The sequence below is a fragment of the Pinus tabuliformis genome, chromosome 1_2 (assembly GCF_031772625.1).
Source record: "Pinus tabuliformis cultivar Carrire ecotype Pingquan chromosome 1_2, CPIR1, whole genome shotgun sequence".
Taxonomy (NCBI): Eukaryota; Viridiplantae; Streptophyta; class Pinopsida; order Pinales; family Pinaceae; genus Pinus; species Pinus tabuliformis.
The window spans coordinates 938,239,560-938,265,111 of NC_142298.1; the positions used below are offsets into that span (position 1 = coordinate 938,239,560).

Sequence of the window (25,552 nt, forward strand, 5' to 3'; positions counted from 1 at the left end):
AATATAAACAGACTCTCACAGAGATCTAGTGCAATTTATGTTCAAAGTGGAATTTACAATGACAAATAGTTCTGTAAATTTATCTCTTATTTAAATTACAACTTCACAGAGGATCCAAAATGAAACTGAAATTCAATTAAATTTTAAATCGGATAATTGCAAAAGACATGATTTATATGAAGAAGACATAATGAATTAACAAGATGAAATACAACTCACAAAGAGATATACCATATGAGGCAAATCCAGAATCTTTTATTATCTCAAAAATCCTCCAGCTTAATACAAATATGCTTGATAACTTGTTCAAGGTTTCAACCCCGAATACTTCCACAGAATGAAGTATTTAAACAAAATGTACAAAAATATTACAATTAATTCCTGAGTGACATGACATTCTATTATTAACTTAGAACTAACAGAAAAGAAATAATGCAATCAAAAGGAATGCATCTGTTGAAGCGACCTGAACATCTGGCCTTGCTTTGGAGGAGAATAGTTGCTGAGTGGCCACTATTCAGGTGTTGCGCTGGTGAAGTTGACCTGTCTTTTTAATCCTAGAATTCACACAAATTTTCCCACCGCTCTTCTTCTGGAATAGTAATCTTTGCCCCCTTGCGGTAGATCTCATCTACCTCAGTATACCAAGCAAAAGTGGGTTTTACTGCAAAAATTTGTTTTATCTCGTGTTGGATAAAATTTATGTTGCTGATATCTTCGTAAAAAGCTCTCCCTATAATAGAACCTTTGATGTTGGAAGGCTTAGTTGTATCCCTGGCAATGTCCCAAAGCTTCTTCATGTAGTCTTCCCTGGTCATTAATTTTTCATTGATCACAAATAAGGAAGGCAGACCTTTCTTGTTCAATGCATCTATTCTAGTGAAAAACCTGTTAACTGCTACCTCCAGAGTGTGACACTTCTCTGTCAGCTGTACAACCAAGTTCTTCTTTGTTAGAACTTTCTTTACCTCCAGGATGGTTTCTGTTCTGTCATCTACTCCCAGATCATCCAGCTCATATCTGTTTTTGGAATTGAGGAACTTTATGATGTTGTTGGCTATAACAAGCATTTCTCCCAATTCAACATTGATAGTAGAAATGGTTTGCTTGGCTTTCTCCATCAATTCCTTCTGCTCGAATATAATCTGGATACATGGCCAAATTTCATCTATTTCTTCAATGATATTGTTCCATATGATTTCTTTAACATGACCCAATGTGTAGCCAATAGAAGACTTAGTTGCTAACTTCTTCCATGCCTCTATCTGATTTTGAGCTCTCTGTAGCTCTACTGCATGAAAAGTCTCAGTCTTCGTTTGATGATCCTGTAGAAGTTTGACTTGATCCTGCAACTTTTTTATCTCTTCAGTCTGGAGAGACATGTTTTGTACTGCATTTTCCAACTAATATGCAGCATCCCCTGTACTTGTTGTAGAAGATATGGTTGTAGGAATGGCTATGATAGGGAGTGCTTCCAAAGGGACAACAACCATTTTGGGAGTTTTCTCCTTTTCTTTAATCAAATTTTCCATTTATGTCTCCATTTGCTTCAACTGTGCACTCTGCTCCATGATGAACTTCATCATATCTGCCTTTTGTGTCTCTGTTTCTTCAATATCCTTGGCAAGAGGATCTTCTGTAGCTAGCAATTTTAACTGCTTCCTTAATGCTACTATGTCTAAATTCTTTTCCTTTATAAGCTCTTTTGCAGCATTGATGTTTGAGGGTCATAACCCACTTTGATCACCAAGTCCTCCAGAGTTCTGTTCTTGGTGTCTTTGGCAAGTGCAAAAAACTTCACCATCTTTAGTTGTGATTGGACATTTGCTAATGTAACCTGCAGTTTAGACAAACTCATAACAATGTTAGTGATAGTGGATAAAATCATTTCCCTGGTCTGTTTATGCATCTCCATTTGGTCATTCTTGTAGTTTGATGCTGCCTTGGGCTAGGGAACATGTGCCTGGAGGAATGCCATTTGCATTTTCCTTTCTCTGAATCAAAGGCTGACAACAACCTACTTTGAGCATCGGAAGTCTGCTTCCAAAACTTATTATAGGTATTAATCTTTAAGGCCTCATTCCTTACTTTTATCTCCTTGAAAATGTCCATTATACTTTTCTTTGTCTCCCCTGTAGTAGATGTGTTGGTCTGCATAATTTGCTGTTGCTCTTGTGAAGTCGTGGAGGTAGTGGGAGACAGTGTGGTCTGATCACCCACTAATGAGGAAACAAGTGGCTCATTAGTGGTGATAATGTTCTCCTGCTCTGAATCCTTGCTGAGGCTTAGTTTGGAACTAAGCTTGGCCTTCTTCCTATACATAATTTTAAATCCTTCACTGAAAATTTCAGTCCCTAAAGGGGACTCTTCTTCTCTACTTCTCTTAGTTGTTTTCTCTTGCATGGTAGGATTCTGTACTGTAGAGGATGATACCAGCTGCTCCTCTGCCTCTTGTAGGGTATTTTCAACCCATTCTAACTGGTTTTTGTACTTCTCTATCTCTGGTCTGGCTGTGTGAAAATAAGGAGTAGATTTGGTTTCTACTCTTAATTTAGAAATGATCCATAATGGATCATATGACCAGGTAAAGCTAAGGCTGAACTGCATTTCTTTTAGTATCTTATCTGCTTCTTCCCTTGCTGCCCTGCTGTTGCAAATGAAAGGCCCAATCTGTGTTTTGATTTTGAACTGGGACTTCTTCTTGGCAGTTATAAAGTGGATCTCATCCATGTCGAGCATCTGCATTATGTAATCTAGAGAAAAAATTCTCATTGGGAGGAATTTATGCAGCTTATAAGGTGCAAGCTCACACCCAAATATTCTCAATTCTGTATAGTTTTGGTAGAGGTACCAATCCCCTGTCTGAACTTGGTCAGATAGTTGCAACACCTTTCTAATTTCCCCAATAATCCTCGGTTCTACTTTGCTGCTTAGGAGACTGATTGTTGGATGCACAAACATCTCTATGAACTGTTTATATGTGTATTCATTTTGTTCCTTCATCACCAGAGTAGTCCAAAAGATGACTAACTACTGGTTTCCTTTTTCATCCAACTTTTGTAAAGCAAGGTTGACGTTGTCTCACTGGAAGTATAAGAACATATAAACTAACACAGAGGCATACTTGAACACCTCCTGAGTTGGGAATTTGATAAGCCGATGATGAATTGAATTTGCAAGAAATTGGCTAAAGTTAAACATGATGGAGGGCTTAGAACCAACAAAGAAAATGGATAGAAATCCTACGATGGCCTCATCTACCCACTGATCTGAGTAGTAGCCAAGGAGGTAAGAGATAATTGTGATAATCTACTTGAATCTCTGAGGGAAAATAGAGGAGGGATAGGGAGGATTTTTCTTCGGCAATGAGGCATCTTTTGTCAAGAAAAAATCAAGGGTTTTGGCCCTTTTAGGAAAGTCTAATTTCTGGTACAGTTCAACTAGTGCTTCATAGGAAAATGGGGTGGCATTCTCCACTGTGGGGGCTTGCATCATCTGGTCTATGGCTTAAGGAGTAATAGTAAACATAATTTGTCCAGTGGGGGTAATGATGGCCATTTGGCTTGGCGAATAAGATGCATGACACTTTCTAACAAATTCTGGGGTGTTGTGGGTACGAGGAAAAATATAGTGGGGTAAATTAGACTCCCATAGCTGAATGTCATTGGATTTTTCAATGTATTTTTCCTCGAGCCAACAATACATCTCAAAGAGGTCAAATTCGTAGAGAGTTTCATGGATTTTAAGGTCTCTGTTAGCTAAAGGGATGTGCTGAAAATCAATGGGAGGATAGATAAGAGGATTACCAAGTTCCTCTAGTCCCTTATCCTTTGGAGGCATCTTTGGATAAAGCTAAGGACATGAGTGAAAATTGGATTTTAGGTTTCAATACACAGAGAGGAGTCAGGTTTTGGGGGCAAGAACAGAGGCAATAAGCTGAAAACGATTGAGCAGACAGTGTCGCTGGCGGGTGAAAATGTCGAAGTTTAGTCTAGAAAACCTGTGACAAAGCAATAACAGTGAGAGTGTATGAATATAGTAACCTATTAATGAGTGAAAGGGATGTTTATATAACAGTGAGGCTTTTCTGTTGAAGGTGGCGCGGGTCTGTTGGATTAACGACTAAACCATTTACTGCTTAACGACTTAATTGTGGAGGGAGCGGATATAATTGGTGGAGTTAATGGGTGAATGACGTGGCGAAAGATGAGTGGCGAGAGCACAACGAGTAGAAGAGTGGTATCGGGAGAGAGGGAAACTACTTTTCGGATGGGGGTGAGAGCGGTTAGCTGTTTCACTCGAGGGGGGTTCGAAAAGCTATGGTGTTTACACGTAGGGACGGGCGCGGTTTCGTATACCGCCCATTTCTAAATTTTTCCCTAGTGAAAGTAAACTTAAAAATAAAAGGTTTTGGTCTCAACTAAAATTATAAAGACAAGTGTAGATGGAGCATCTTTACACAATTCAACACTTGAACAATTGAACAAGTTAAGCAAAAAGGGGGATACAAGTAGAGACAAATCTGAGTAGAGAGTAGAGGTCGTTGTCCTTTGAGATAACCTAAGGTCAATTAGTTATGCCAAAGCATCTATAATGTTTTGTTATTTTAAATGATTGGATGACCAGTGAACTTTTTATAAACAGGTGTTTTAAACTTAGATAGACTCTTAATAAAATAAAAGGTTGTTCTTTACATACACATGGTTATTTTGATTTTAGTGGGATGAATAAGTAGAATATGGAGAAGTATAATTGATTTAATATCCAAACTGAGTATTTAACCATTTATAAGTAGAAATTAAAAAAACAATGTTTTCGTAATCAACAAAATATAAATAGACTATCACAGAGATCTAGTGCAATTTATGTTCAAAGAGGAATTTACAATAACAAATAGTTCTGTAAATTTATCTCTTATTTAGATTACAACTTCACAGAGGGTCCAAAATGAAACTGAAATTCAATTAAATTTTAAATCAAATAACTGCAAAAGACATGATTTATATGAAGAAGACATAATGAATTAACAAGATGAAATACAACTCATAGAGAGACAAACCATATGAGACAAATCCATAATCTTTTATTATCTCAAAAATGCTCCAGGTTAGTACAAATTTTCTTGATAACTTGTTCAAGGGTTCAACCCTGAATACTTCGACGAAATGAAGTATTTAAACAAAATTTGCAAAAATATTACAATTAATGCCTGAGTGACACGACATTCTATTATTAACTTAGAACTAACAAAAAATAAATAATGTGATCAAAAGGAATGCATTTGTTGAAGTGATCTGAACATCTGGCCCTGCTTTGGAGGAGAACAGTTGCTGAGTGGCCACTATTCGGGTGTTGCGCTGGTGAAGCTGACTTGTCTTTTTAATCTTGGAATTCACACAACTTTTCCCACCACTCTTCTTCTGGAATAGTAATCTTTGTCACCTTGCGGTAGATCTCATCTACCTCAGTATACCGAGAAAAAGTGGGTTTTACTGCAAAAATGTGTTTTATCTCGTGTTGGATAAAACTTATGTTGCTGATAGCTTTGTAAAAAGCTCTCCCTGTCATAGAACCTTTGATGTTGGAAGACTTAGTTGTATCCTTAGCAATTTCCTGAAGCTTCTACATGTAGTCTTCCCTGGTCATTAATTTGTCATTGATCAGAAATAATGAAGGCAAACCCTTCTTGTTCAATGCATCTATTCTAGTGAAAAACCTGTTAACTGCTACCTCTAGAGTGTGACACTTCTCTGTCAGTTGTACAACCAAGTTCTTCTTTGTTAGAACTCTTTTTACCTCCAGGATGGTTTCTGTTCTATCATCTACTCCCAGATCATCCAGCTCATATCTGTTTTTGAAATCGAGGAACTTTATGATGCTGTTGGCTGTAGCAAATGTTTCTCCCAATTCAACATTGATAGAAGAAATGGTTTGCTTGGCTTTCTCCATGAATTGCTTCTGCTCAAATATAATCTGGATACATGGCCAACTTTTTTCTATTTCTTCAATGATATTGTTCCATATGATTTCTTTAACATGACTCAATGTGTAGCCAATAAAAGACTCAGTTGCTGACTTCTTCCATGCCTCTATCTGATTTTGAGCTCTCTGTAGCTCTATTGCATGAAAAGTCTCAGTCTTCGTTTGATGATCCTGTAGAAGTTTGACTTGATCCTGCAACTTTTTGATCTCTTTAGTCTAGAGAGACATGTTTTGTACTGCATTTGCCAACTGATCTGCAGCATCCCCTGTGATTTTTGTAGAAGATATGGTTGTAGGAACGGCTGTGATAGGGAGTGCTTCTAAAGGGACAACAACCATTTTGGGAGTTTTCTCCTTTTCTTTAAACAACTTTTCCATTTCTGTCTCCATTTGCTTCAACTATGCACTCTGCTCCATGATGAGCTTCATCATATCTGCCTTTTGTGTCTTTGTTTCTTCAATATCCTTGGCCAGAGGATCTTCTGTAGCTGGCAACTTTAACTGCTTCCTTAATGTTGCTATGTCTAAATTCTTTTCCTTTATAAGCTCTTTTGCAGCATTGATGTTTGAAGGTCATAACCCACTTTGATCACCAATTCCTCTAGATTTTTGATCTTGGTGGCTTTGGCAAGTGCATAAACCTTCTCCACCTTCAATTGTGATTGGACATTTGCTAATGTAACCTGCAGTTTAGACAAACTCATAGCAGTGTTAGTGACAGTGAAGAAAATCATTTCCCCGGTTTGTTTATGCATCTCCATTTGGTCAATGGGATGTATATCTTTTACATCAAACTCAAATGATGTCTTCTTGTAGTCTGATGCTGCCTTGGGCTGGGGAACATGTGCCTGGAGGAATGCCATTTGCATTTTTCCTTTCTCTGAATCAAAGGCTGACAACAGCGTGTTTTGAGCACCAGAACTCTACTTCCAGAACTGATTGTAGGTATTAATCTTTAAGGCCTCATTCCTTACTTTTATCTCCTTGAAAATGTCCATTATAATTTTCTCTGTCTCCCCTGTAATAGATGTGTTGGTCTGCATAATTTGATGTTGCTCTTGTGAAGTCGTGGAGGTAGTGGGAGACAGTGTGGTCCGATCACCCACCAATGCGGAAACAAGTGGCTCATTAGTGGTGATAATATTCTCCCGCTTTGAATCCTTTCTAAGGCTTAGTTTGGAACTAAGCTTGGCCTTCTTCCTATACATAGTTTTAAATCCTTCACTGAAAATCTCAGTCCGTGAAGGGGACTCTTCTTCTCTGCTTCTCTTAGCTATTTTCTCCTGCATGGTAGGAGTTTGTATTGTAGAGGATGATACCAGCTGCTCCTCTGCCTCTTGTAGGGTATTCTCCACCCATTCTAGCTGGTTTTTGTACTTCTCTATCTCTGGTCTAGCTGTGTGAAAATAAGGAGTAGATTTGGTTTCTACTCTTAATTTAGAAATGATCCCTAAAGGATCATATGACCAAGTAAATCTAAGGCTGAACTGCATTTTTTCAAATGAAAGGCCCAATATGTGTTTTGATTTTGAACTGAGACTTCTTCTTGTCAGCTACAAAGTGGATCTCATCCACACTAAGCATCTGCCTTATGTAATCTAGAGAAAAAATCCTCATTGGGAGGAATTTAGCAGCTTATAAGGTGCAAGCTCACACCCAAATATTCTCAATTCTGTATAGTTTTCGTAGAGGTACCAATCCCCTATCTGAACTTTGTCTGATAGCTACAACACCTTTCTAATTTCCTCATTGATCCGCGGTTCTACTCTGCTGCTTAGGAGACTGATTGTTGGATGCACATGCTGGAGATTGATTGATCTCTATGAATTGTTTATATGTGTATTCCTTTTGTTCCTTCATCACCAAAGTAGTCCAAAAGATGACTGACAACAGGTTTCCTTTTTCATCCAACTTTTGTAAAGCAAGGTTGATGTTGTCTCCCTGAAAGTATAAGAACATATAAACTAACACAAAGGCATATTGGAATACCTCCTCAATTGGGAATTTGATAAGCTGCTAATGAATTGAATCTGCAAGAAATTGACTAAAGTTAAATATGATGGAGGGCTTAGAATCAATAGAGAAAATGGATAGAAATCCTATGATGGCCACATCTACCCACTGATCTAGGTAGTAGCCACATTTTATTTCAAGAAAAGTTCAAGGATTTTGGCCCTTTTAGCAAAGTCTAATTTCTGGTATAGTTCAACAAGTGCTTCATAGGAAAAAGGGGTGGAATTCTCTACTGTGGAGGTTTGCATCATCTAGTCTATGGCTTGAGGAGTAATAATAAACATAATTTCTCCAGTGGGGGTAATGATGGCCCTTTGGCTTGGCAAATAAGAAGCATGACACTTCCTAACAAATTCTGGGGTGCTGTGGGTACGAGGAAAATTATAGTGGGGTAAATTGGACTCCCACAACTGAATGTCATTGGATTTGTCAATGTATTTGTCCTCGAGCCAGCAATACATCTCAAAGAGGTCAAATTCACAGAGAGTTTCATGGATTTTAAGGTCTCTGTCAGCTAAAGGGATGTGGTGAAAATCAATGGGAGGATAGATCAGAGGATTAACAGGTTCCTCTGGTCCCTTATCCTTTGGAGGCATCTTTGGATAAAGCTAAGGACAAGAGTGAAAATTAGATTTGAGGTTTCAATACACAGAGAGGAGTCAGGTTTTGGGGGCAAGAACATAGGCAATAAGCTGAAAACGATTGAGTAGACAATGTCGCTGGCGGGTGAAAATGTCGAAGTTTAGTCCAACAAACTTGTAACAAAGCAATAACAGTGAGAGTGTATGAATTTAGTAACTTGTTAACGAGTGAAAGCGAGGTCTATATAACAGTGTGGCTTTTCTGTTGAATGTGACGCGGGTCCGTTGGATTAACGGCTAAACCATTTACTGCTTAACGGCTTAATTGTGGAGGGAGTGGATGTAATTGGTGGAGTTAACGGGCGAATGACGTGGCAGAAGATGAGTGGCGGGAGCGCAATGGGTAAAAGAGTAGTATCAAGAGTGAGGCAAACTGCTTTTCGAGGGTGGAGCAGTTAGCGATTTCACCCGAGGGGGGTTTGAAAAGCTATGGTGTTGACACGTAGGGGCAGGCGCGGCTTCATATTCCGCCCATTTCGAATTCCCCCCCCCCCCCTTGCGGACGATAAAGTTCGGAAGGTGAGGGGGGGGCCGAAATACATCGTGGACCGTCAGATCTTGGGAGATGAGCAGAGATGGAGTGAGAGGTGGCAGACAGTTACAGTGACGTGATGGGACATCCGGTGTGGCCGACAGGAATTAATTTACCGCATAGTAGGGATTATTTGCAATGTATGAGAGGGGTGTTAAAACATAGGAATAGGTGGGTGGACCAAAGTATGAGCGAGGGGGAACTTTGGGGTTTTAAAACTTAGGGATAAGGGATCAGTATACCAAAATTAATTGATATATTACTCTTTAAAGTAAAACCTTTGCTCCTTTGCATTTTTCCTCTGCACATGAAAACAATACTTGACTTTTCCCAATGTGGTGCATTTTGATTAGCAGCCTGTGCATTTATAAAAATATGAAATGAAGCCATTATTTTCTTTTTGCTTCCCTAACATTTTATTTTCCTTTTGCCTTATTTGTTTAGGGCAGCTAACACCTATCATTTTATTGATATGGATGCCTATAAAACATTAAGTTGGCCTAACATTTTAGTTGTTCTTTCTTTTGCATCCATATCCTAACTTAACATTTTAAAATTATTTTTTACTAATATACTAACTTATCAAAACCAAATAATGTTACAACAGCAGCCATATAAAAATATATGCAATTTCATAGAACTGTATAAAATAGTGTCATATACAATTTCATAGAACTGTACAAAGTAGTGTCGTATAATATGGAAATTCATATAGGCTCATGAATATTATCGTACAACTTCATACAGTGATACAAACATGACCATAGGTATCCATCCATATAGTCAGTATATTGTTTTATACAATCCATGTAGGCGACTATATAGGCCCTACAATTGTACAATAGACCATACTTCTCAAGCAAGTCATTCTTCTCAATTCAAGGTGGTTTTGATAATTATGAAGTTACTTGATTTTGACAGCTTGTGGAGGTTTCCTTATTGCGTCGAGAGATGCATTCTACAGCCCAGTATGACCCCGATGTGTAAGTATGTCACGTCCCCAAAATATAATAAAAATCATTTTAGCTAATAGCAACCAATCTTAATTGTATTAATGGACTAAGATTAATTAATTAAAATGAAACTATGTATTTGAATGGATAGTAAATTATCTCATGCCTTTAATAATTCCTTTATCATATATGTGAATTTGAATGGATCATAAATATACCTTTAACAAAAAAAATTACCACATTAAAATTCCAAATTAAGTAAAAATTAAACAATTTGACTTTCTACTAAAGTCAATGTCATTTCTTAAATCAAAGGGAAAAGGTGAATCGAAAATCTTGCTCCAAAATATTTTAATATTTTTGTTTAACATTTAACATTTCTAATCTAATGTCGGCCTTATTTAAAAATCAATCTAATTATTATTATGTATAAACACAATATAAATTTAAAATATAAAGAAGTTTAGAAACACTAAAAAAAGACATTGTAAATAAATATAAATATAAATAAACTACACCGTATGGTAAATAAATAAAACCTCTTTTTATACTTACTCCAGAGATATGGTAAATAAATAAAAATATAAATAAACTAGAGGTATGTTAAATAAATAAAACTTCTTTTTATATTTACTCCATAAACCTCTTTATATTTAAGAAAACTAAGAAAAAATATTTAGGTCGATCCTATGGGCCAAATATCATTTTAATAGCATGATCCAAATACCGTATTTATAAAAGAGGTATGGTAAATAAATAAATATAAAAGAGATATACATAGGTATGATAAATAAATAAATAAATATATCAAATAGAATTATAAATCAACATATAATTATATACCAAGCCTATGGGCCAAATACTATAGTAAATAAAAGAGGTGTGGTAAATAAATAAAAATAAAAATAAACCTCTTTTTATATTTAGTTCATAATCCACTTTATATTTGTGAACACTCAAAAAAGAGGTTTTATTTAGGGGAAGCCTATGGGCCAAATTATTATTAATACCATGCAAAAAAAACAATATTAACCCTAATATTAATATTGAAAGATTAATATTAATATTAACATTATTATTAAATCTAATATTATTAAATTTAATAATTTTAGATTAATACAACATTAAATTTGTTATAGTATAATATATATTAATATATCATGATATATATTAACTTTGGATATATATGGGAGGGAAGAACAAAGACATAGAGTGATAAAGGTGGAGAGATAGGGGGAGTCATAAGGGAGAAATGGAGATAAACTAAAGGGAGAGGGGAGAGGAGTGAGAGAGGTAGAGAAGGGTAAGAGAGGAAGAGGGAGACACAAAGATGGAGAGGGGAGAGAGAGAAGGAGAGAGGGAGGACTTGAGAGAGAGGGAAGAATAAAGACATAGAGAGTAAAAAGTGGAGAGAGAGAGGGAAGAATAAAGACATAGAGAGTAAAAAGTGGAGAGAGAGAGGGAGTGACAAGGGAGAGATGGAGAGAGAGTGTGTATGTTTAGGGGTGAGATAAAGAGACAAAGAAGGAGAGGAGAGAAGAGGGGAGAGAAAGAGAGAATGAGAGAGGGAGGGATAAAGTAACATAGTTGGAGAGAGAGAGAGGGAGAGAGATGGGGGAAGAGAGAGGACTGGACGAGAGAGAGAGAGGATTTAAGGGAAAAGTGAGAGAGAGAGAGAGAAAGAAGATTTGAGGGAAAAGAGAGAGAAAGAGTGATGGGGGAAGAGAGGGAGGTAGGAGAGAAAGGGAGAGAGAGGAAGGATGAGAAGAGGAGAGTGATAGGGGAAGAGAGAGGATTGGAGAGAGAGAGAGAGAGAGTGATGGGGGAAGAGAGAAGGAGGTAGGAGAGAAATGGAGAGAGAAGGACGAGAGAGAGGAGGAGAGAGGGAGCGAGAGAGATGCAGAGAGGGATGGATAGAGAGATGGGGTTGGAAGGGGAGAGGAGGGAAGAAGAAAGACATAGAGAGTGAGAAGTGCAGAGAGAGAGGGAGTGACAAGGGAGAGATAGGGAGAGAGAGTGTGTATGTTTGGGTGTGAGATAAAGAGACAAAGAAGGAGAGATGGAGAGAAGGGGGGAGAAAAGGAGAGAGAATAATAGAGGGAGGGATATAGTAAAAGAGTTGGAGGGTAAAGAGAGAGATAGAGAGAGGCAGTAGAGAAAAGGAGAGAGAGGAAGGAAGAGAGAGGATGTGAGAGAGTGGAGAGAGTGAGTGATAAAGAAGACGGAGAGAGAGGGAGAGAGGACAACAGGAGGAAAGAGAGAGAAGCGGGGGAGAGGGAGAGAAAGGGGAGAGAGAGAGAGCAAGAGAGAGGAGGAGGGAGGGATAATAGATAGATTAGAGAAAGAGAGTGTATGTTTTGGGGGTGATATAGAGAGACAAAGGGAGATATAAATATTGATAGAAGGTGAAGAGAGAGAAGAAGAGAGAGATGGTGAGAGAAAGGGACAAAGAGATTGATAAATAAGGAGTGAGAGAGCGTGTGTGGGGGGGGGTTGAGATAGAGAGACAAAAAAGAGAGACAAGGGTGATATAGATATAGATGGAGCGAGGAAGGAGGGAATTAGATTTCTTGAAATAGATGCATTGATTTCAGTGTAAATAACGATTTCTAATCCTATTTGATTCCTTTCACTAGATGCATTGATTTTCGTGTAGATGTTGATTTCTAATGATATTTCACTGCTTGCACTAGATGCATTGATTTCAATGTAGATGATTTATAATCCTATTTAATTGCTTGCACTGAATGCATATATTTTAGTTTAGATGGGGATTTCTAATCCTATTTGATTGCTTGCCCTAGATGCATTGATTTCAATGTAGATGTTGTTTTCTAATTATATTTGATTGCTTGCACTAGATGCATTTATTTCAATCTAAATAATTTCTAATTTTATTTGATTGCTTTCACTAAATGCATTGATTTCAATGTAGATGGTGATTTCTAATCCTATTTGATTGCTTGCACTAAATGCATTGATTTCAATGTAGATGTTAGTTTCTAATCCTATTTTCTTACTTGCACTAGATGCATTGATTTGAGTGTAGATGTTGATTTCTAATCTTATTTGATTGTTTGCATTAGATGCATTGATTTCAATGTAGAAGTTGTTTTCTAATATTATTTGATTGCTTGCATTATATGCATTGATTTCAGTGTAGATGTTGATTTCTAATTTGATGTAATTGGATGTATGACGGTACACTAATTTTAAAGTGATTGGATTAACAATATGCATTGATTTCACCGTAAGCACAAAATATTATTGACAATGTACATTGATTTTTGTGTTATAGTAATTCAACTTATTAATATTGGAGAGCAAGAGAGACAAGGTATGATGTTTACTACAACAACTCGAGTTAAAGATTTAAATGGTTTACGATTTCAACTGTCCTTTTCATATAATCGATATGAAAAGATGACAAAACTAATAAGGGTGACAATAAGAATAGTAGAAGAAAATAGTTTGATATTGATCACAATGAAGACTATTTGTAATTGACTACATTCTTATTATTCACATTTTCTACCATTCAACACTATTACATTGTCACTTTGCATTCAAATTTTTTATTTTATCATTTTTCATCATGTCTTGATGATGGACCTCGATAAGGGTTTGAAACGCGTCGACCCTAATTTTTCTATGATTTCTTTAGAAGATCTTGGCTTAAATCATGAATCACAAAAGCATCAATCTGTGATCATTAAAGTTATTAACAGTATTTATCATCTCAACAAACTTAAGTAACTAAGCAAATTTAAAATTAAAATGACCTAATATTTCGCATATTTAAAATGATTATATTAATATTTACATATTATTGATAAAATTAATTATATATTCAATATATTTTCCTTCGCTGCACACACCTGAAACCAATCTAGATCCATCTTAACTCCGGATCTATCAAGCGCCGAGAGGGATAAAATCTCTCGAGGTGCAAACCTTTCCTCAAGTTTTGCACCTCGAGAGATTTAATCCCTTTCAGCGCGAGTTAAGATGGATCTAGACTGGTAAATTTTTCAAATAAATTGACAGCTAAATTTAGAGTAATTGCCTACATACATGTCAAACTATTTTTATGCTTCTACCCATTTAATTTTCAATAATTCTACCATTGATATTATGATTTAGAATTTAATTGACGTGTGAATCAAATCCAAAAATTACTTATTTAATCGAAATCATAAAAATGGCAATAATATAAACTTTAGAATTTTCGCAGATAATCCCATCTTACATCATTGATATTGCTTAAAACGACATTGTCACATAAGCTGGCATTTTCACATGAACTCCTCTCTCACATCATTGAAATTGCGTGAAGAGATAAGATATGTGCCAAAATTTACCTCTTACAATAAATTCCAAACGACGACATCATAGGGAAGAAGACTCACTTTACTAAATAGTCAAATGTGCTTACCCAGATGAGAGATGAAGATCGGCTTTATGGCTTTTTAAGCCCATCTTTATTGACTTGTGGTGGCTGCCAGATGGCCCTATTTTTCACAAAATGGGTATTATATCCACAACGGATTTTAATAATAGATAAATTGAGCATTTTCCACAAAGGAAGCCTATAATATTTTTCCCTGTTAAACTGTTTATATGGAACCAACAGAGTCCAATACGATTAACTACGACATCTAAAAGGATTTCAACAATGTCGATAACACGCTAACTCCAACCAAGGAAATCTACGATGGTTTTCTTTTAAACGTCCATGAATTCTGAAGAGCGTTGTGCAATACATCCCCATAGTTTAAAGCAAATTCCATGAAGGGTAACAATCAATTTACAAACTAATATTCAAACTAATAGTAATCTTTGGAAAAGGTACTGACTTCAGTAGGCCAGCTTTAAACATGTTTTTTTTCTAGCCTATCATAATAATCTGGGATATGTATTTACCCCTATTTTTAATATCAATGCAGCCACCAATTCATGATCCCTAAATAAAATTGCCACCATCTTCCATTTGTAAAAACATGTTTAACAAAGACTGGGCAGATTTACTCCCATCTCGTTTTCTCGTTGGGATCTGACTTTTTACCACAAACTGTTGTTAATCTTACCAAACATATTTTTCATAGAATTTTCTACAAACGTGGATGTTGAGCGTATTATGGGATGGTGCACAAAGAGAACACAAGTTTCTCATAATAAGATTTGAGTTGGTTCTGGTAAATTCCATGAAATCTGTACATATTGCACATCGACATCGAACGTCAATATTGCTATCAATTCTCATGCTTCTAACTGACTGACACAGAGCATTATTATTCCACAATATGTATCAATATTGCATGGTTCTGGTAAATTCCATAAGTCTGTAGATATTGCACATCAACATAAAATTTGCTATCATTCAAATGTATCTTCAGTGTTGACTGGTCCAGAGCATTATTGTTCCACAATATGTACTAATATAGATGGGCAACACCACTGTAAAAGAAAAAAAAAATCTTAGCTTAGTTGATTGTAAATATAACTTAGATAATCAAAAAGCATGTTATATGAACCAACTACCTTTCATAATGAATAATGAATGACATATCTTAGAACTCCCAAAAGACAAAAGAACCTGCAGCAAACGATTCTTTATGTACATATAGACAACACATGACGTAACATCCTTTCCACTAAACCAAGCAACTTACAGAACATAACCACAAGAAAGTTATCAAACTTGGCGTCATAGGAGTGTTCTCATCATGACTAACTTTATCCAATCCAAGATTCTATCTCAATCCTAGAAGATGTGAATACCCAACGACTAATTCATTATTTATTGAAGTAGTTTTCAACAGAAATTGTAATTATTTTACCATCATTGTAAATTTATTTTAACATTTTAATTTCAAATTTATCATTTTTTCACATTTTAATTTTAGATTCATCCGATTTTTACAGGGTTAAACTTTTTAAAATACAAATATGTGATAAAGTAAAAATTTTGGAAAATGGTTGCACTTCAAAGTATTTGATGAGCACAAAAAGAATGGCATATCTTTCTTATAATAAGATCTAAAAGGCAGAAGCATCAATTAAATTTTATTTTTTTCAATTGTAAAATATTTCTTTGTTATTAATTTTTTTAGATATCACGGTCAAACTCCATCCCAGCAAGGAAGAAATTATATATCTCTCTGAAAAGTTAAAACGATTATGATAAGATAAAGGAAAAAAATCTTTCAATTCTTCTATATAGTTAATATAAAATTATCTTATAATTATCTTATATGTTAATTTCATTTTCCACACTAAAGACATATCTCTTTCCTAATTTAGTGAAAAGAACCTTTTTAACACAACTATACACCTCCACAAATAATAATAAATCATTATTAAAAATAATAATTGGTATAATTACTTCCAAATTACAATATGTAAAAGTGGACTACATAAAATACCACCCTGCACTTTCGCCTCATTTAGTGAATGTAGCCTCATTTAATGAATAGGTTACCAACTAAAGGTAGGATCCAATGTAAATTTCCTTTTCCTATGAGTTTTGCTTTCCACCTTTGACCTATTTGACATATGACAATGATAGGCGCAACACATGAATATGGTGCATCTCTGGAAGGCTGGGGGTGTTCTGATGTCCACGATAAACCTGCCGAACATTAATGGAAATACTAATCCCAATAATACTTCACCTATGAAACAAGGACATAGATTACAGAGATGTCTCTTCTATATCTGATAAGTTTCCTATATCATTTTTGCTATAACTTGTGCACCTTTTGTAATGTCCTAAGCATCGGTCTCTAGCAGTTCTTCATATGTCTCTCCCTGAGCATTTTCTGTTTCCCTTTGTCTACCCACCAATATCACTATCTTGTATCTTGTTTGTCATCCAGTGCCCTTACTTTATGTGGACAGTGTAAATCTTTCTTAATTAATTATGAACAATTCAAATTATAGCCCAAAGATCATCAATACCAAATATTTCACATTCAGAACTTAATATGTTGTTTAAGATGACATACCTTGACTAACAGCGGAAGATGTAATGGCTGCCATCTTCTGTCTTCTGTCTTCTGTCTTCTTCTCAGAATTCGGTTTCTCTCCTCTTGCCCTCACTTCCTTTATGTGTTTCTTGATGGAGAAGAATACAACTCTTGTGTGGGAGAGAGAGGACCCAATCCTTTATATATTATTTAACTCTAATCTGGTACGTCCATCATATACCAATTCAACGCTTAAAATCTAATGCTTTAGATTAGAAACTGCTTTAATGCTTTAATGCTTTAATGCTTCTAACGCTTTAATGCTTTAATCGGGTCACATTAAGATTTAGAAACTGCAGATTTCTAACATTCTCCCACTTGACCCGAGTAATCATAATATTAAGTGTTGAACATCATACAATGATAAATTGCTGAGAGTTATGGCGGTTGTGCACTATTAATTCAATGCATTTCCTTCCATATACTACAATACCAGCAAATCATCAATTCATACTCATAATTTATATAAAACAGCATAATGGTCCACATAATGTCTTATATCATAATGATTAAACATAATATCTTTATAAGACTCTTTCTTGTTTAAAATTACATAAAATACGTACTACTACATTAAAACAAGATACACATAATTGTATATCAGAAACACATAAAAGAGCTCAGAATGTCACACATCAATCATTATTAATACAACCAAGACCCATTCTTTGAACATGTTCCTTAAATTGTCTTGGTTGTAACCCTTTCGTCAAAGGGTCTATAATCATAAGTTCTGTCCTGATGTGCATGATTGACATTCTTTGTTTCTGAACCTCATCTTTCACAACAAGATACTTCAGTTCTATATGTTTGGCACCTTTAGAGTACTTGTCGTTCTTTGAGAAAAATACTGCTGCAGAGTTATCACAATAAATTTTCAGCGGCTTGCTAATGGTGTCGACAACCGCAAGTCCTGAAATAAAGTTCCGCAACCATAATGCATGAATTGTGGCTTCATAACATGCCACAAATTCTGCCTCCATAGTGGATGAAACAACGATAGTCTGTTTCGCACTTTTCCATGATATGGCACCTTGAGCAAACATAAACAGGTAACCAAAAGTCGATTTTCTAGTATCGATGCATCCAGCAAAATCTGAATCGCTATATCCAATCACATAGGATGCCTCTCCCATATCTTTCATTTCAAAGTTCGTCGAGAGAAATTCCTTAGTCTCATGCAATATACTTAAATTATTTGCAGCAAGCAAGATGTCATCAACATAAAGGACCAGAAAAATAAACTTGCTCCCACTGATCCTTTTGGTATATATACAGTGATCAACCGTATTTTCCTTAAAACCAAAAGATGTAATAATGGTATTGAACTTAATATACCATTGCCAGGATGCTTGTTTAAGCCCATATTTTGACTTCTTAAGTTTACACACCAATTGTTCTTTACCTTCTACTGAAAAACCCTCAGGTTGATCCATATAAACATCCTCATCAAGATCTCCATTCAGAAACTCCTTGTAATCAACAATTCCAATATCATAATCTGATTCTTGCATATAAACCACATAATCATTAGAAATAGCTGACCTACGATTTCTTTGAGGTCTTCTTAATGCTACTTGTTGTGGTTCATGCATATCAGCATTATGTAAGTCATTTCCTTCAGGAAGTACTTCTTCATTTATATGTTGTTCATTATCATCATGCTGTTCTACAACAGCTGGAACAACATTTGGAGTAATAGTAGATGGAGGAACTATTCTAGGCAATGTAACATTTACCCTTGTTTCCTTTATTTCTACTATTTCTCTTCTAGTACTCCCACTAACTTCACCATTCTCAATGAATCTTGCATTACCAGTTTCTAATTGCCTCTCAACTTCCTTTACAAACGTCTCAAGGACATTCACAGATTGAGATTTTTTCATGAAGCAAATAGACATAACCATAACGGGAAAAATCGTCAATAAAAGTGATGAAATACTTTTCTCCATTAAAGGCTGGAGTGTCCATAGGTCCGCAAATATCAGTGTGTATTAGTTCAAGAAGCTGGCTGCTTCTAGTGGCTCCTTTCTTATTATGTTTGGTTTGTTTACCTTTAATACAATCCACACATAATTCTAGATCACTAAAGTCCAAATTTGACAAAATTTCATTACTTACTAATCTCATCATTCTTTCTTTGGATATATGACCTAGTCGTTTATGCCACAAGAAAGCAGAATTTTCATTCAACATGCTACGTTTACATCCAACATTATTTACTACATTCAACAAGGAATTCGCATAAGTGTCATTCAGTTTCAATTTATATAAACCATCAATTAGAATACCAGAACCAACATTATCAGTATTCTTATATAAATCAAAACAACCAGATCCAATCATACATCTAAAACCAGAAATATCCAATTTACTTGCGGAAATAAGGTTTCTAGATAATGAAGGTACATAAAGGGTACTGTATAAGTTTAATACATATCCACTTTCTAGAATTAGACAATAAGTCCCAATGCCTTCAATTGAAGATTTCATTCCGTTTCCCATAAAGAGAAAACGATCTTCATTTGGATTTATGGTTCGGATCGTAAGAAATCCCTGCACATTGTTGGAAACATGAGTTGTAGCACCAGTATCAAGCCACCATGTATTAATAGGAACTTCAACTAAATTTGATTCAAAACATACGAAAGATAGATAATCACCTCTCTTTTCGAACCAAGCTTTCCTTTTCGGACAGTCACTTTGATAATGTCCTTTCTTTTTACAGAAATGACATTGAACATCCTTTAGTTCCTTCTTTTCCTCATCCTGCGCATTCTTAGCAGGTGCCTTTTTCTTCTTGAAATGACTTGATTTTCCTTTCTTTTCTTTACCAGCTTTATTACTCACAAAACTTACTGAGTGATTCACTTGATTTTTCAAACGTCCTTCTTCCTGAACAAGTCTACTGGCCAATTCATTAACATTCCACTTATCCTTTATAGTGTTATAGTTAATCTGAAAAGGTCCATATTCAAAAGGTAGCGAGTTCAGGATGAACTGGACAAGAAAAGAATCCTCTACTGTAAGTCCCAGGGAGTTTAACCTTGCTGCAATATTAGTCATCTCTATAATGTGCTCTTGCATAGTTCGCGACCCATCAAACTTCATGGTCGTGAGTTCTGCCATAAGAGTACCAGCGAGTGACTTATCAGCTGAACGAAAACGCTCTTCCACAGACTGCATATATTCCTTAGCACTTTCTGTTTGTGGAATTGTTGACTTGATGTTGTTAGCAACAGTCATCTTAATAAACATAAGGCTCAATCTGTTACTGCGTTCCCATGCTTTATGGTGTGATTTTTCTGCCTCAGTACTATCTCTTGTAAGAGCAGCAGGCTTATCCACAAGGAGTGCCAAGTCAAGATCCTGAATACCTAAATGGAAATTGACTTGTTCTTTCCATTCAGAAAAATTAACACCAGTGAACAATGTAACAGATGAAGCATGTGTATTCATGGTAACTCCTGCAAATTAAAAATGAAATAACTATAAGCTCATAACTAACGCGATTCAGATGTAGACATAATAGTATAATATAGCACTCCTTTGGGTAGATACTATCTTATACTTAACATAATTAAATACCAAAACATAAGCAGGTAATAAATATATTCAATCAAATAGAACTGACATCTTTGGATGATCAATATTTATTTAATCAAAATATCTATTAAACCTCATCATGTCAACTAGTTATAGAACAAGACTTTCCTTTGGGTAAGTTCTCAGGTTCTATCATTAGTGACGCCAGTTTTAATTGGTATTTTTAACTGGCAATTTCTATCAATAATCATTATGTCACTTATGCACTAAATGATTATTCTGATTTTGACCACTTTGGTGATTAACAAAATCATAAATCTCATGTGCATAAATGATTTATAACACATACTTGATGCGAAACAATCAGTCACAGAACAATTACTATAGAGATCCATCATTATATGGATCCATCATTATATGGCAAAACAATCAAACGTCAATAACTTCTATTATCAACGCAATTACTCTGTGGAAAAAAATAAATTTCCAACACATTATTCTATAGAGCATGTTCTTGGATTATATCAAGATATTTATATGCTGTTATTGATTCCACTATGGGCCAAAATCTTACGCCTCAAGCTAGCAGCAACCAAAACCTTGATTTTTACCACTCAACCACCACGGAACAACTTAGAGTTTCGCCGATTCCATTACAGCAAATACAAAATGATGAAAAAAAAAAATCACAATACGGCAGTTGAGATAGGACGGCAAGTAATAACGATGGTCACGATGAATTTATTCACCATATCGGCCCCATATCGCATTACTTTAGCTTTAGTATTATTGTTTGGGTGGGCATAAAATTCAATACAGTCAATACCCTTATGTGATTATAGTATACATTTCGATATTGAGGGGATTCATAGTTATTCTCCAGAGAAGCCCAAATTTCAAACAATGCCAAAAGTGCATAAATCTTGCCCTTAAAATCCAAAAAAACGTTCTAAGAATTCAGTCTTGGGTTATACAAATACTGATATTAACTTTTAAATATCATACAATATGACGCATTCAAAACAGAATTAATCCAATAAGGAAAGACGTCACTCCAAACTATATGCCCAGGCACAGAATGTATGATTCGAAGCTGGCAATGCGATGAACTTTTGACAGCGCTGGAAAATTCAGTGGTAGCCTGAGTTTCTCGTGAGCACACCTATCATTCTCAGGAGCTGTCAAAACAGGAGGGATCGGATTTGATTCTTAGTACAGAGGCCGAGCATATTTTTCAGAATTAAAAACCGGTGGCTGCAGAAGGACGTATTCAAAAGGGCCGACTACTATTTTTCTTCTCAAGTCGAATAGCAAGTGTGGGGATTCGATCCTTCAGTTTGAGGCTATTCTTCAGATCAACGGTTTCATGTTGTCACAGTACCCACCAGTAAGGAAATCGAAAAAAACACAGAGATCCAGAATCCCCTTCGGCATCGACATGCACAGCTTGAAAATCTCTTGATTAATCAAATTTCCATTATATTCATTCGCAAGGGCAATCATAGGAAATATTCAGTTATTGATTTTGGCTCTGATACCAAATGTAAATCTTTCTTAATTAATTATGAACAATTCAAATTATAGCCCAAAGATCATCAATACCAAATATTTCACATTCAGAACTTAATATGTTGTTTAAGATGACATACCTTGACTAACAGCGGAAGATGTAATGGCTGCCATCTTCTGTCTTCTGTCTTCTGTCTTCTTCTCAGAATTCGGTTTCTCTCCTCTTGCCCTCACTTCCTTTATGTGTTTCTTGATGGAGAAGAATACAACTCTTGTGTGGGAGAGAGAGGACCCAATCCTTTATATATTATTTAACTCTAATCTGGTACGTCCATCATATACCAATTCAACGCTTAAAATCTAATGCTTTAGATTAGAAACTGCTTTAATGCTTTAATGCTTTAATGCTTCTAACGCTTTAATGCTTTGATCGGGTCACATTAAGATTTAGAAACTGCAGATTTCTAACAGACAGTGCTCACTTCGTGATTTCTCTTCTTATTGCCAACCTGATTAGATCTTTAGTAAAAGGTGGTTGCACTAAACCGAAAACTTTCAAGATATATTGGGTCCACTCTAGTTATGTCTCTCCCTGAGCATTTTCTGTTTCCCTTTGTCTACCAACCAATATCACTATCTTGTATCTTGTTTGTCATCCAGTGCCCTTACTTTATGTGGACAGTGCTCACTTCGTGATTTCTCTTCTTATTGCCAACCTGATTAGATCTTTAGTAAAAGGTGGTTGCACTAAACCGAAAACTTTCAAGATATATTGGGTCCACTCTAGTTATGAAGCAATGCCTGCCTCATCTCCAATACACTTCGGTGTCTCCGAGCATCATGTTTGAGTTCTACTAGTCTAATGGCAACAGCGAAGAATAGCACATTCGTCATCCTTCATAGAATATCCTTTATGTAAGGATCAAAAAAGAAGAGCCTTATTGCATGCTGGGTTACCTCCTCCTTCAGCCAAGGCAAAAGGGTATGGGCCGTGCTTAGCTTCATAATACCTTTGGAAATGATATCATCAAAATCTTTTAGAGTTTCGATTATGCAGTTGATGATTCATCTTCAAGAGGGCATCTTCAAGCCATTAATACAAAATGGTCACTGAAACTCTAAAAGATTTTGATGATTCATCTTCAAGAGGGCATCTTCAAGCCATTAATACAAAATGGTCACTTGGTGCCTTGTTCTTTCTAGTAGTTAGAAAGAGACACGAATTGTGCAGATGGAAGGGTAGAAATTAGGAAAGTCTAAGCTCGTCTGTTTTTTTACTTCTCAACCCGAAGGTCGATTATGTTTTTCCAAAGGAAAACATAGTTACTCCAAGCCAATCAAAGATTTCAAGTTTATGATGGAAAACGTTGAAGAACTGGGAATAAAGACCAATACATCCAAGCAGATTGTATTGAATAAATTCATTGAAACAAAGATATCAACTAAAGGGAAAGATCAAAAGATGGACCATCAAAGAGAGGCTGAGAGAGGACTCACCGATTGAAGTCTGAAACTGAAACTGGCAGAATCCTCTCCATTCTTTTTGGAAACCTTAATTCTTCTGCTTGTTACTTTTTAAACTTGCAATCTAATCACGGCCCTCTGGCATGAGCTTTAAATTTTTTAAAAATCATATTAAAAAAGAAAAAAATAACCTTATCAGGCTGTTACTTTCAAACTGTGAGGCAGTTACCAAAAGCAGCTAAACTGTCACTGTGGGTGGATTTGTGGTAGTACTTGCAGCAATTGTACTTGTGTTGCTAGCGCTGCTTAAAATATCAGTGTAAAAGAGCAACGATGCCGCCTAGAAAAACTAATAGCACCGAATTATTCAACAGAATCCTCCTTGGATCTCGTAGCTAATGTGAGGGAGCTATCTATTTAAACTCTCTTGCTGTTGACATTCTTCCTATACAGATTCTGAATGGAATGAAGAGCAATATCTCAATTTAAACTCAATTTCAACTTATTAGTGTTATTGTCAATTTAAACTTGTGTTTTTAGATTAAGAAAGAGAGATGCCAATTTATTTTTATATTTGGCTCCTCACCATGTGAAGGATCAAATTTATTTCATTCTTAAGTTAAAGACTTTTGACATATATCATGAACCCGGGCTGTATGAGTACCTCTGTTCTCTGGTAGAATATAAGTTAGAGGTTCTAGAAAAACAAAATTTGCACATGGAATTCCTTTGATTCCTCCGCCCAGCCGTTTAATGGATGCGTGTTCTGCAATTAAAATGAATCTATGCTATTATTAATGCAGACCCATACTGAACCCAAAAATGGTAAAGGATTGGACTATTGGTGGGTTTATTAAACTGCATTAGAACGAAAGTTGCAAGCAAGCCATACAGAGACCAGCTCAAAAATTTAGGGTTTATTCAAGATTGGTCAATCAACGAGGGTTAGTCCTCGATCCCACAACTTGCAAGTATAATTCCGGTCTTCTTGGATCCCAAAAGCTGTAACCTAAAAATGCAACAGAGAAAATTCAGAAGCAATAAAACAAACCTTAAATATTCGTGGGTTTGGAGTGGTTTCCGTCGAGGTCGTCGTCGGGATCGTGGTTAGGGTCGAGAGACTTGTTAATGGAATCCCTGGCGTCGTCTAGGATCGGCTTGAAAGCGAGTTCAACGGCCAGCCAACCCATGGCCATTGCCGCAACAGCAATCACGGAGGAAGCGACTGCACCCAGTCTCGATCTTCCGCCCTTTGGCTTCTCTTTATCTTCCTGCACATTCTTCTCCTGATGTCCTTCCATACCCGCTATCTGTGCAATCTACCCAGACGTTCAATGGCTAGAATGGCTATTCGTAGACATTGAACCATTTTGTGTAGAAGGCCTATTTCTACATTGAGTTTGAGTATGCACGAAGAAATTGTGACCAAGTGAGGAATCAAATATGATTTAAAATTTCAAGTCTAATTTAGGAGAAATCGAATATAATTAAAATTTTGTCGTAGTCTAAGGACTTTGGATGCCCGGCGTCTTGATCGTGTTCTGTTTCGGCCCTGAAAAACAGATTCAAACACTCCCCAGGTCAGATTCCAACCAGAATTTCACCTCAACTTTTTAAGTTTACTTTAATGCCCTGGGGTCTGGGTCGTTGGTAAGTTGTTCATGCCCTTATTTAAAGGGCAAGGGATTGTTTTGACTTTAAAATATTCTTTTTCGGTATAAAGATATGTTTCTTTTTTCCTATGAAGATATGTTATTTATTTGTGGGTCCATAAACCAGGGCTAGATGCTTGGGGTTGGGGTTAAGTGCTAGGGAATATAAGTTTTCTATTTATCTATTCATTGTTAGAAAGTGAAGTTGGGCTTCTCTGTTATTTATCTGTGG

General features: G+C 36.0%; 1 protein-coding gene across 2 annotated transcripts; it reads right to left on the minus strand.

Moving 5' to 3' along the window:
- Positions 1-15,085: 15,085 nt before the first annotated feature.
- Positions 15,086-25,309, minus strand: LOC149209029 (outer envelope membrane protein 7-like). 2 transcript variants are annotated; one of them, XM_089396264.1, is made up of 2 exons: positions 24,720-25,305; positions 15,086-15,578 (listed from the first exon to the last, which is right to left on the minus strand). In XM_089396264.1, the coding sequence occupies exon 1, from the start codon at positions 24,967-24,969 to the stop codon at positions 24,721-24,723; it is 249 nt and encodes an 82-aa protein (XP_089252390.1). In that variant the 5' UTR covers positions 24,970-25,305; the 3' UTR covers positions 15,086-15,578; position 24,720. The 2 variants fall into 2 exon arrangements, with proteins under 2 accessions (XP_089252390.1, XP_089252391.1); XM_089396265.1 differs by lacking the exon at positions 15,086-15,578 and adding an exon at positions 24,318-24,434 and having other exon boundaries at positions 24,720-25,309.
- Positions 25,310-25,552: the final 243 nt, after the last annotated feature.

Bases quoted from the DNA above. Each gene is read 5' to 3' on its own strand.
- LOC149209029 (XM_089396264.1), bottom strand. From the start codon at position 24,969: ATGGAAGGACATCAGGAGAAGAATGTGCAGGAAGATAAAGAGAAGCCA.